The sequence below is a fragment of the Mirounga leonina genome, unplaced genomic scaffold (assembly GCF_011800145.1).
Source record: "Mirounga leonina isolate KUSES-001 unplaced genomic scaffold, KU_Mleo_1.0 Mir_53, whole genome shotgun sequence".
Taxonomy (NCBI): Eukaryota; Metazoa; Chordata; class Mammalia; order Carnivora; family Phocidae; genus Mirounga; species Mirounga leonina.
Window position 1 is genome coordinate 1,912,652 of NW_023270807.1, and position 13,785 is coordinate 1,926,436.

General features: G+C 42.1%; 1 protein-coding gene and 1 non-coding gene across 4 annotated transcripts in view; one reads left to right on the forward strand and one right to left on the reverse strand.

The window, feature by feature from the left end:
- Positions 1–13,785, reverse strand: part of ILRUN (inflammation and lipid regulator with UBA-like and NBR1-like domains) — an 89,608-nt gene that overhangs the window by 12,225 nt on the left and 63,598 nt on the right. For all 3 annotated transcript variants that reach the window (XM_034991495.1, XM_034991491.1, XM_034991492.1), the window contains one exon: positions 6,111–6,439. In XM_034991495.1, the coding sequence (XP_034847386.1) occupies positions 6,111–6,439 (329 nt within the window). The remainder of the gene's footprint in view (positions 1–6,110; positions 6,440–13,785) is intronic.
- LOC118001687 lies at positions 11,452–11,554 on the forward strand. The gene has a single exon (XR_004676796.1). It is a non-coding gene; the product is annotated as a U6 spliceosomal RNA (small nuclear RNA).

Below are 13,785 nucleotides of genomic sequence, written 5' to 3' on the forward strand. Positions count from 1 at the left end.
ACTGTTGAGAGAGCAGGCTAGGAGTCAAAAACAATTGCTTTTGTTCATACCCTAGTTTTACCATTGCTAGCTGCATGACCTTGAGCAAATCACAGAACCTGTGTACTTCATGCCGCAGCAACTGTAAAGGAGGGAAAAGAGCAGCCCCCGCACCACGTGCTGTCGTGTGCACTAAATGAAGTAATGCCTATCGAACACTGAGCCTGCTGCCTCTGAGGAGCAAATGCTGGGGGTGGGGAGGAAGGGAGTGACCGGTGTTTGTGTAATAAACTTTGTAGAACTACTTGGCTCCTTACATTGATAATTTTAATAAAAATTAAATTTAAAAAGTTCCTGGCACAGTGCATGGACATTGTAAGTGCTCAATAAATGGTAGTTTGATAGCTCTGATTACTGCATTCGGATTGGCCTCTGCCTGGGTGTCCTGTGCTTTTGCTACCCGTCCCTTGCCAGAAGAAAACAAAGTTGGATAAAATACCAAGTGACGCAAGTTTTTCTTCTAGCTTCTCCTTCAACCACCTTTAAGCCTTTCACGAAAGGGTCAGCATCTGAGAGCAAAAACTCAAGTCTCATGGTAGTGGGAAGGTCACACTGCCCTCTAGCCCCTCACATAACCAATGAGCCCAGCTACAGACGCCAACCACCCGCCTTCTGGTCAAATTCAGGGCCCTCTGAACTGGGCAAATGTTGAACCCAATTCCATTATGGCACCCCAAACTCACGCCTTATTATGATGTTAAACTGACTGGCTACTTTAAAGTAGGTTAATAAGATCCACCAGCCATTATATCCTCAGGCCCACACAGCAAAAGATTTGCCTTGTGCAAACCTCCGCCGGTAACCTCTACCATGATTTCTAAACTCTCACCTAAATGGAGGGAAAGTAACTCCTCTATGCCTTAGTCAACAGAGAGAGCAAGCAGGTTGGGAGAGAGCTGACTTCCGATGCAATAAAAGCAGACTGACTCCTGCTCTAGCTGCAGATCCAAAACATACTCAAGGGTGGCTGTCAGACAGAGACAGGAAGAGAAGCAGGTGGCAATGTGGGCAGGCAGGGCAGACGGCACTCGGCAGTGGCTGACACTGGAAGAGCACGATGAACCTCCCCACAAAGATAATAACAAGTTTCTCCTTCTGAACCAGCATTTGGCGGAAGTAATAGCAGTGGCTCAGACCGTAATCCAGTTTAAAGGAGGAGTACATGACATATACCAGCTCCAAACATTTCTTAAAGTAAGGACAAACACAAAATAGGAGCCACAGGCTAAGTAACAAAATAAATGAGTTTGGGATTCTTTTCAGCTCCCCCAGGGTAAATTGTTACTCTTTTTTTTGGAGAAAGGAAGCGAAGCATTTGGCCTTCCTCAAGTATAGCCCCTTGGTTTTCGACAGCCATACTCTTATTATCATCTGTCCTGAATCAGACCGTTTGGTGTCTTTTTCCTCTGTAAGGCCTTCTCAGAAAACATTTAGAGATTAAAAAAAATACTGCCAAATAAGGGGAAAAAAGCATTTAATTTTAACAGGACTTATTTTCTCCTTCCACACTTTTATAAATTGTTTTTTTACTATTCTCACACCGTCCAAACAGAAGCTATCCTGGCCTCCAGGGATGAGTCAGAGAGCTAGAATTCATGGCGAGACCAGCTTGAGTCAACAGAGTGAGCACCTATCCTACTGTGACTCTTTGTCCTCAGAGGCTCTTGAGCTAATCACATAAAAAGGGCTCAGTAAAACAGCACCTACCGTTCATCAATACTTGATCTGACTGTTCACATGGGACAGGTCAGCCACAACTGAGCCGACAAGGAGGTCAGCCAATTTCTAACAAAGGCGAGGAGTCAGATTTATGAATATTTGGAGCAGGTCAGCATATACTTACTTTTCTGACTCCCTCTGACAGCTCTCACACAGGGAGGGGCCAGGCCCTCTGGGTTGTGGGATGGAGCTAGAGCTGGCATTCCCACCCAGGGCTTCCCCCCCGACACAGAGCACAGAGTCCGGAGAGCTTATGGTTATTCAAGTACAGCTGGGGAAGGACTCCCGGGGTGTCCGGTTCCTGGCACTGACATATGTGCCATTATGTTGACATACCATGCAGCCCTCATAGAGCAGGTGCATGAAGCAATCTTTTCATTTCATCCTACCAACCTTAGCAAGTTAAAGTGTAACTATGGAGGCAGCAGGAAGCCATATGTGCCTATTATAGCCATGGTCATGGGCTTTCAAGAGCATCATGTTCTTTCCCAGCCTTAATGGCAGACAGGGAATTTCTTTAGAGTTAAGTCAAATCTATTGTCTACTCTGATCCTTGACACCAGGGCATCAGGTTCTCCTCCCCATAAAGATGGCATCTGGAGTGAACTGAAAACACATGCTCCAACTCTAGAGCCCAGGGGTTTCTTTCATTCTTTCCACTCACTTATAAATAAAAGGGTGCTAATTATTATAAACACCACAAAGTTTCTGCACCCAAGTTCTTATTTTTACTAACCAGGAAAAGAAGTCAACTACTTTAAAGACTCAATGGACAAGGTAAGTCTTCAAAAAGAAGATGCCATGAGCAATCTTCAGTTTATATTAGAGCCACTTATCTTATTTCAACCCTGCTGTTTTTCACTCCTTGATGATACTGATCATCAACTCAGTAAATGCTTTCACTCAACATAGCCTTGAGCCCAACAGGAAGATCCAGGGAGAGCCCAGGTTCACCTACTAATAAGACACGTTTTAGTAATGTGGCACCTTGGACTGGAATCCCAGGTCTGCCTCTCAAACAGCTATGTAATATTGAGCAAGTTCCTAAGTCCCTTGGAGCTTTTGTTTTCCTGTCAAAAAAATGAGATGATCCATGTGAAGTCCATGGAAACACACCTGGCACATAGGAAGAGTTAAAATCTAACTTTGGTATACCTGATCTCATCACTGTATCAATTATACCCTTCAAGTATACCCTTGAGCAGACTCAAGCACGCCTGTCTTTAAAAATAAACGAATCTATATTCTCAAGTCAAACACAAATGTCTAGGATTATGAATAAGCTCTGCTTTAAGATATCCATTTAAGTACAGTCCCAATTCTTGTCAAAGCCATCTGTGATGATTCCATCCACTGCTCCTCCAAGGAAAGCCCTGCAAATGACTGAACCCACCTCTCATTGTCTATCACCCATATCTCCGGACCACACGTCTCTTAACGCATTCTGCCCTCAGCACTTAAACTGTTCACTGTCCTTCCTGTCTTTCCAAATCTATCCCTTGAAAAGCCCTTTCCATCAACTCAATCTCTTCTTCCTCTCTGCCCTAACTCTAATTCACAGCCATACACACAAACTGCACATTTTGACTGTGTTCTTGTCTCTCCAGACTTTTTGACTGAATTGTTCTCTAATTGCTGTGTCCATGTTTCATCTCCCCTATCGTACTGTAAGCTGCTTGCTGATAGGGGCAACTTCTTTTATTTTTCAAGTCTCCCACTGATCAATGTACACTGACCTAAACAGTGCACAGAGTGTTAATAAATACTTAGTGATGTTTGTCTACACCCTAACCCTATTCCTAAGGAGCTTTAAGAGGTAGAGCTGACTCAACTTTAACAAGAAATGCTTTCAGAGAAATTGCCAGATGCTCACATAAGTGCATTCTGAATACGAGTCTGCTTAAATTAAGAAACAAGAAGGGGTGCCTGGGTGGTGCAGCTGGTTAAGCAAGCATCTCACTCTTGATTTCGGCTCAGGTCATGATCTCACGGTCTTGATCTCAGGGTCATGAGATGGAGCGCTGCACTGGGCTCCTCACTCAGCGAGGAGTCGACTTGTTCTCCTTCCTCCTCTGCTCCTCCCCCCACCTCTAAAAATAAATAAATAAAATATTTAAAAAAAAAAAAAAGCAAAGAAAGAAACAAGGGAGGCTCCAGTTTCTCTTTGGGACCTAAGTGCCTCATTTTCAATGCATTATAGCCAATAGTCTCCTTGAATATCATCTATCTCCAATAAGAACCTCTTCTCTGTTTTTTTTTTTTTTAAGATTTTATTTATTTATTTGACAGAGAGAGACACAGAGAGAGAGGGAACACAAGCAGGGGGAGTGGGAGAGGGAGAAGCAGGCTTCCCGCCAAGCAGGGAGCCCGATGCGGGGCTCAATCCCAGGACCCTGGGATCATGACCTGAGCCGAAGGCAGATACTTAATGACTGAGCCACCCAGGCGCCCCTCCTCTGTGGTTCTTGCAAATACTACTTCTAAATGATTCTACAGAGTTCATAAAAAAAAAAAAAAACCCAACTAGGTAACATACCATGAATTCATCAACCTCAAAAAATCTCAATAGCCTCTAGCCTCACCATAGCACAGTCCTTAAAAAAAAAAAAAAAAAAAGGTAGGACCTCAACTAAGGCTGGTATGTAATCCTTTCTGACTCTCTGCCAACCCCACCCCAGCTCTCACTCCCAAGGCCAGGGCAATCATCACAGAATTGGCGAGAAGGCATCAGTCCCTAAAGGAACTGCAAACAACTAAGAGGTTCACAACTTAGGAAGATGAGTGCAGTGCCCTGGCCAAGAATGCCAGCCATCTCCTAAGACCACAATGACTACTGAGCCAGGCACCTCACAGTTGGGAGAGGGGGCTTCCATTATACAAAGCACTGGAGCAACTGGTTTTGCCTCCTGCAACTCGCATCTTCCCATTAAACTCAACTGCAAATTCCAGTTCTAACAGAACATGCTTACCCTAGGGCTTGGCTCACTTACCACCTAGAACAGTCCTACTCTGGATGGTTAAATTTAAGGAGGAGAAATCTGGAGAAACAGGAGCTTCGAGGAAAAGCCTTTTATTGTAGTGTAAAGTCTTAACTCAAATACAGGCAATTTACTGTCTTGCCGATTAACTTCTCTTATATCCTGTACAACTAACGTGACTCCACAGAATCCTTTATAACAACCATCCAAACAACCAAAAAAAAATCAATCCTTTGTTACACCACTAGTGAATGAAGTCTCTCTTACTAGACTGTGTGGAGAAATAGGATTCACATCATCAGGTTTCTTTTCTTAATTTGTCTCTTGATCTGGACCATATATAAAGCACTAGTCAGAAAAAATACCATTCTTACAGCAGACAAGCAATTTGTCCCTCAAATAAACATCAGTTTTATTTTTCAAAATTTGAGGGTAAATGCCAACATGACCCAATGGCAGACTTAATGGTTTTAGGATTGTACAGGGGGGATGCTAGGCCTAATACACAGCATTATTCATCAGAGGAGAATGCAGAGGAATGCTCACAGGCCCACGCCACATGAAACACCTAGAACAGTGAGCTCTCAGCATCAGGGCTTTACTCAACCAACCCAAACCAACAACCAAGAACCATCATCACCTTAGCAGACTGTGGAAGACACTGTTTAACCAGCTAGCAAGGAGAGAAGCAGGTCAAGAAATGAAACACCCAGAAGAATGTCTCAGAACAATCAGAATATTTAAAATCATGGTGAACTCAACAAACAATTCTCTCACTTACTGCCCCACACATAAAAAGTCAAAATATCACTTGGGCCACTCTGGGTTGTGGGTGAGGAGGCAGATGGGCCATAAGAAACTGAAAATACATCTACAAGAAGACATGCAAACAAGCTAAGTAAAGCAAAAGCCCAACAACAATATTTAGGATAAATAATAGACTTTTTTTCCTTGGGGAAAAAAAAAAAAGCCCCACCCAAAGCCAAAACAAGAACAAAAACAACAAAGTAGGAAGAGATTCCAAAAGCATGTTGTTGTTCTAGGTTTAGTATACATTTACACTGGAAGGAGAGCTGGTGATATTTTGACTTTCTTTTTTTTTTTAAATGCTAAAGGTAAATAACTTTGTTCTTTCAACACCCAAACCAGAGCAGAGAGACAGTAGTAAATTATAAATGTGGATAAAGTAACATCCACAGGACATGAAGATTGGGGGGGAGGGGAGAAGGGGTAGGTTTTTGTATTGTTGCTGTTGGCAGGAGAGCTAAGCAGTCTTAAAGAACATTCTAGGCTTCTAGGTTTGCCATGAAAGGGTATCACAAAAGTCCCAAGGCCCACCACCTACCCCTTCTCCTCTTCTCCGAGGGCACCTACCTTACTGTAAGTCACTACTGATAAGTTGTTTGCGTGACTGCTGGGGGACAGATTTACAGAGTTCTGTGAGAGTCTATTCTCATCTTGCTCGGTTTGGTCAGGAGCAGGAGCCCATGTGTTTTTGCTGATCGAGTCGAACCCGGAACCCCCAGGGTCTTTTAAGTTGTTTTCATCTGATTGTCGGTTCTTTTGGGGAGAGGCAAACGGGTTGAAGTTTCCTTCTACCTTGCGATGTGGCTGTGTGTTGAACTCCGTTTCAAAAGATGACAGCTGCTGTGTTACTCCTAAAAGTCCACCCACCTCCACACTGAGAATCACCCAGATGACATCTGAAACAAAAAGGCAACTCATGTCAATGACAGGCATACCCTCAAGGTCCAAAGCAGCCACCACCAGAAACCCCAAATGTCACCCAAACCATAGGAAGAAATGTCCTATGCGAATTTTAAAAGCAAGCTGACAAAGTAGCCCAGTACCTTTGCACTGTATGCATTTCTACATTGTTGGTAATGTCACATTCAAACTCCAGTGCACATTCAGTACAGGTCTATGGTAAGACTCATGAAAGTATTTGTTAAAAGGTTACTAGTTGATTCTGATGCACAGCCATATTTGGAAATCACTGCTCCAGAGAACAATGATCTATAGATAGAAACCTAAAAACTGTTTTCCCGGAATTATAGCTTTTTGTGGTTTTTGCTTTAGCTTGAATGTATGTAACTTAGAAAACTCAGGGCAGGCATAATTCTTGAGCCAAAAAATACTTATAATTCCTAGAATTGCAACTTATCAAGGACCCCCTTCCCCCCATCTCTTTGAGCAATTTAGAGTAACAACATATTATCCAAACTAGGATAACTGAGAGTAAAGGGGGAAACAATTAATAATGACACCAGGACACATGTGAAAACCAGCACTAACCCTGACTATTAAGGCAAGTATCACCTGGATTTTCTTTTCTAATGATCTATGTGATCAAAGGATACCAAAAATTTAGTATGTCCCAGGCTTTCTGAAATAATCCAATTTAACACCACTTTGCCTTTGTCATACAGGGAAACCCCACCATCTACACTGAAACCATAATAGATTTGTTTTAAAAAGGTACACCGCAGGACTTTTGGTCATAATTCAGTTATTTCCTCAACTGCCGAAGCTAAGGGTTCAAACAGAAGAATAAAGAGACAGTTTCCTTTGATGTTCTGCACCTCAATTTAGAGAACAGTGACATCAACTTTCCTGCTGGAAATCTTTTAAAAAGCACCACTACAGAAAGGCCAAGAAGCTTTTAAGTGTAACCCAGCTGAAACAAATATGAAAAGTTGTCCAAGCCTCCTAAATAACTGCTGAATGGTTGATAAGAAAAGGCTAATAAATTTCATCAGTTACCTACACAGAAATACAGATAATATTAAGAATAGGAAAAAAACCCAAAAAACCACCAACACTAAAAAGAATAGTGAAAGAAACTGAGGAAAACCCTCTTGGGCCGTGCTTAGTCTCAGTTTTCAATCTGGGTTCGATATCTGATGAAGGCCATAAATACTCTATTTGTGTTCAGTGGTTTGGGAACTCCATTAACAACTTGGTGGCCTGTGAACAGCTAGGAGCCAGAACCCTAGTAAAGTGGAGATGCAGTGACATCTGCTGTTCACTTCTGGAATTAGCAACTCTGCAGCCTCTAGCTGCGCAAGCATGACTCCTAGGAATGGTAATCCATTCCAGACACAACTTTTCACGACGGCAAATGTGAATCCTCATGTGAACTAGTGCCACAGTAGCTCAACCTGTTAACACTGTAAGCCAGGATGTGCAGCACGCCACTTCACTCGGAAATGTGGGACGGTGCCAGGAATACTGGGTCAGAGGACTTTCATTCAAAGCTCTAAGTCAATCTCATAAACCAACATGACGTCGGCCTTAAAGAACCATTGCAGGCAGCTGAGGGAGATTCATTCCATGCTTTTCTAGCCTAGCTTTCTAACCAAAGGCAACATCTCTTCACTCTATTGTTCATTTTCCCCCAACAGATATGCCCTACCTTACAGGATATTAGTTCTTACTTCTTCTCTTTCACCCATCTATTTGCCAAAGTCCTTTTGTAATTCCTGATATGTTTCACATACTCAGTTACAGGTCATATGCTTCCTTCACTTTGCTCAGGAAACTAAATGCTTACGAGAAGAGAAAGGACAGTCTTCAGAAGACTGTTATCAGTATATGAGACTAAAGACATTTTCTGCCCTGGCTTTAAGAACTAAAGCTTCTTTCATACAATTCATTGGGCCTTATCACACGTAAGCAACTGCACTCTCTCACCTTGGCTGTTCTTCTGTACTGCTCACAGATTTTACATAGTAGCTCTAAAGAGGTCATTTAAGAAACCACTGATTTATAAACACCACAGTGAACACTCCAGTTCTGATCCTCCCAAGTTATTACCATGATGGGTCATTATGAATAGCAAAATATACCCTCTATGGGGTACAATCTAACCCATCTAGGTACTACTGCTAGCCCTCATGTTTCAGAATGTGTTCATCCCATGCATAGTGTGCATGAATGAGTGTGTTAAGTAAAAAGGGTGATAAAAATGGACCAAATAAGCTTGTTTCAAAGAGGCTGACCATTTCCAATTCTTCCCAGAATGCCTTAATTACTGAGATAGGAACTGCCAGCCACATATTTTACTATTTGTGATGATAAAATCATAGCTGTAAGGAATCTTACGGGTCATCTAATGGAATGGCTGCACTTTCTAGATAAAGGATCTGAGGTCTGGAAGTAGAAGTGACAGGCCCAAGATCAGACTTCGAGTTAAAGGCAACTTACATGATGACTGAGAATGCTCAACTCTCAGAATAGCTTTTACAAGGCTGCGTGGGTGGCTCAGTTAAGCGTCTGCCTTCGGCTCAGGTCATGATCCTATGACCCTGAGATCGAGCCCAGCATCAGGCTCCCTGCTCAGCGGGAAGCCTGCTTCTCCCTCTTCCACTCCCCCTGCTTGTGTTCCCTCTCTTGCTGTGTTCCTCTCTGTCAAGTAAATAAATAAAATCTTAAAAAAAAAAAAAAAAAAAAGAATAGCTTTTACAACTCATACTTATTTTTCCTCAACAGGAACTTGGGAACCAAGAACCTAGGGAACTACAGCTATAGTTAAGTCAGTCCCATTTCCCAGGCCATAGTATCTTTACCCACAAACATATAAGATCTTCGGTGCCAATAATAAGAATGGGCCAACAGGATGTCCTAGAAAAGTAGCCAATAAAGTAGAATCAAGTGCCAAGCCTACACATTCAGGGCTTAGTAAGCAAATTGAGAAACTGATTTTAGAATGTCTTGCCTTAAGATGTTTTTTAAAAAGCACTGAGCCAGGACTTTGGAACTAAATGGTACTGTAAATAGTTTCATTCAACTCGTCCGTTTTACATATAAAACCTTTAATAAGTACATAACTTTAATAATAAATATAAACTTCCTTTTGTAGAAATGTATAATAAATTACTAAAGAGAGAACATGAACTTTTTATTTCTTAAGTTTAGATTATCAGAAATGCAGAGTAAAAGGAAAATATTTTGGGGCTCTTGGGTGGCTCAGTCAGTTGGGCATCCAACTTTGATCTCAGCTCAGGTCCTGATCTCGGGGTCATGAGTTCAAGCTCCCCATTTAAAAAAAAAAAGAAAAGAAAAGAAAATATTTTACTTGAAGCCCAACTCCATAATCTTAATGAACTATGCTGATGTACAAAGACATCTCAGATTATGGTAGGAATGTTAAAAAACACTGCATATATCCAAAGGCTAGAATCACAGATCAAATCACATGATAATAAACATGAACAAACATCCATGATTTGTCCACTACAACAGAATTGCTAAAAATCAGTACAATATTCAACTGGTAAATTTGTTTCTTGAGGGGTTATGGGTTATAACCCATGCACAACATGGGTACATGTATATTGGGGTTGAATAAGTAAATGAACAGTGAAATGCTGAGCGCAAGGTTTCTCATTGTTAAAGAAGGATATCACAGATGAGCAAGAAAGGAAGGCATTCTAAAATGAACTCTGTGGTACTGGATTAAAGTCAGAGACATCAGTATCAACTCATGTTTATCTTAATATATATACAGATGAAGAAACACAGAAACAATGATAGATATGTCTGTTTACAGAGGTTAGTATGCATACACACGTTACCCAGCTCTGTCTGCTGAGAAGGCCTAAAGTAATGACAGCCCAGTAGCACCGAACATATCCAGTGCCCAGTGGTTTCTGAATAGCATTCTCTAAAAAAAAAAAAAAAGTTCCTCAGAGAAATGGCTGATTCTGGGGCTAAGACATGGAAAATATAAGATGAGCCTGGAATATCTTTGTAGTATCTGAAAGTAAGAAAGTGTTTAAAAAAAAAAAAAAAAGGATAGAGTATGTCATAGGGATAGGAGATACCTGAAAGAGCTCCTTCTGGCCAAAGCCGGAATAATTTGGGCACTAAAATAAATAACCTAGTATTAGATTATAACTCAAAAGTATAAAATAGATACACATGAGTCCATAGTGACATAAATAAATGACTAAATAAATGGGCGAGCAGAGGGGCGTCTGGGTGGCTCAGTTGGTTAAGTGACTGCCTTCGGCTCAGGTCATGATCCCGGAGTCCTGGGATTGAGCCCCGCATTGGGCTCCCGGCTCAGCGGGGAGCCTGCTTCTCCCTCTGACCCTCTCCCCTCTCATGCTGTTTCTCTCTTGCTCGCTCTCTAATAAAGAAATAAATAAAATCTTAAAAAATAAATAAATGGGCGAGTAGAGACAAATTTCTTTACATAAGAACTGCAAATATATGTAGATATTCTCCCCTTCTAAGAGATGGAGCTTAATTCTATATATCCCCCAACCTATCCTGAGTGTGAGACAGACTTAGTGATTTGCTTCCAAAGAATAGAGCAGGGAAAGAGAATAATAGTAACTTTATAATAGAGAAACTGGCAACCAAAAATTTAATCAAGTGACCAATGTTAATATCATCAGTGATGTTATGTAAATATCAAGTACCCCCTGGTAAGGTACTTCACCTCTGCAGTATTCTTCCCCAAATCTATAAACATCAGTCTAAATTGAGGAAAACATCGGAAAAGCTCAAACTGGGGTACATTATAAAGGATACCCGCCAGTATTCCTCCAAATGGTCATGGATCATGAGAAACAGAAAAGATTGAGAAACTGTCACAGATCAGAGGAGACTGAAAGACAAGACAACTACACGTAATGTGGTGCCAGAGACTGGATTCCGGAAACAGAAAGAGGTCATGAATGGAACTGATAAAATCTAAATAAAGTCTGTGCTCACCTCGGCAGCACATACACTAAAATTGGAACGATGCAGAGATTAGCAGGCCCCTGTGCAAGGATGACACACAAATTCATGAAGTGTTCCATATTTAAAAACCAAAAAAAAATCTAAATAAAGTCTGGAGTTAACAGTAATGTGTCAACAGTAACGTGCCAATGTTGATGTCTTCATTCTAATAAGTCGTCCATTCAAACTAGACACATGAGTTCACTCCTATGTGCAACCCCTTCTCAGTACCGCCAGTAAGGGCCAGTTACTAGTCTTCAGAGGGAACAGCAACAACTATACCAATGAGCCATCATCTTGCTGTGCATGTTAGGCTGAAGCTGCCCAATATCTTCCAGAGCACGCATCTGGCCTGCACAAACTGCAGACAGAAGTCACTTAAAGAAAGCAATAATCTGCCACATCAGTATGTTCCACTTGGGTCTGGGCTTCCCAAGGGAAAAGGCCAGGGGACTTGAGAAAGCACAACTTTTACAAATTCAGTTTACAAAGACACCTCAAAGTGGTTCAAACTGTGGCTAGGACTGAAATCTTGTAGGCTTCTGATCCCTAAAGCAAACGCCTTGGGCTTGTCCCAAGGAGTCGTGAGACAAGAATGCCACAACACCAGGAGACAAAGCCTGGCTTTAGTCAGCATGCACATGGAAGACTACCATGGAGGTCACATCTAGGTTTGGAGGTGGTGGATTCGAATCCTTCCTAAAGCTCAACGCATCTTCAAACAGGAACCTCATATTTGCCCTGAGGATTAAGAAACAACTTGGATCTGGAGAGGTACACAGGCTCTAGTCAACTGCTGAGCTACAAGCTGTAGGTTCACATTTCAGTTCCATGCGAGGGCTGAGTACATAGTGCCTACGTTCTGTGACAGAGGCTTGAAAGGAGAGGTTGAGCACTGCCAGTCTATGGACTGAAACATTCCTAGACAGGAAGCAGTGCAAAGGTCAGTATTATGAGCAAGTCTCAGCATATCTGTGTCTGTCTCTTGGAACTACCAAGGCAGCAGTGTGTGTGTACTACTGGGAAAAGGAGGCACTTCCAACTGTCAGCACTAATCTGCCTAGTCTCAACTTCCAGTCTACATTTCCACATTATTTACTCAACACAGAACTGCCATGACAATGCCCAAGCACTCAGATACTTTAACTTTGTCTATCAACACACCACCTACCTCAGCATCTAAGGGGGGAAAAGGGTAGAGCCAGGCTCCAGTTCATCAGCTGCTCTGAGTGATGGCTGAAGGACTGCCTCTGCTCAAACTCTGTTCCCTACCCATCCTCACTCCCCACCCCACCTTGCCACAAATGCATTAGAACCTTGTTCCTTGGTTTTAGTATTATTCTCAGGAATTTCCTTTTAAAATGCAAATGCCCCCAAAGGAATATATTAAGCTACCCTAAACTCATCAAATCAACCACTAGGCAAAACTCACAAAAGGGAGAAGAAAAGGGCCTAAGGAAGAGCAGTGAAAGCCTGGATGAGACAAGATGGTGAAGGCCCGGGTGAGGGGCTCAGAACGAAAAGTTGAAATGGCAACAACAAAGAAACTATTCCTACTTCTCAATTTTCGTGAACCATGCCCTATTTAAAAAGTATGAGCTTTTAACCTTAATTTGGGGGTAGGTTGGGGGACTACAGTGATCATTTACCCACTTAATTACTTGCTTCAGTCTTAGGAAACAAGAATCTCTACTTCCCAAATCCAGAAAATCTGTGCCCTTGAACTGAAAGAGTAAAAACATCTAGATCAAAGATGACAATCAGCTCAGAATGAAAAAGAAAAAAAACCCTACCCTTAACTGGGCTGAAAGGACAGACACTTATAAAGGCAGGTGCAAAAATAAAACATTTCTCCCAAGGTCATGCAGCAGCTACAAAATGCTGTAACAACCCTCTGAGTGACTACTGCTTTCTTACCAATGATGCCCCCAGACCCATTTCTTGTAGCACTGATTACTGAGGATTGTTAATTGTTAAACTGCCCCTGCCTCAAGATAGCACCCAAACCCTAAATAATCCTCCCTTCTAATCCTGCCTCAGAAATAGCAACCAATCCAAAATTGACCCCCCATCTCCCTTAGAGCGTTCTCAGAATCCTTCAACAGGAACCCAAACCTTATGGAGGCTGCCTCCCTCCTCCCTCTTGTTGTGTGGCATTCCACAGTTCCCCTGGACAGCCTGCCCTCACCGTATTACACCAATAAATTCTGGTTGTGTCAGCCTTCAGGCTTGTTTCAGGTGACCTTTGAAACAAGAAGCCTTCCTCTCTTCCCCCTCCCAGCTTCAACTTCTAGATGCAGAGACTCCACCCCTTCCT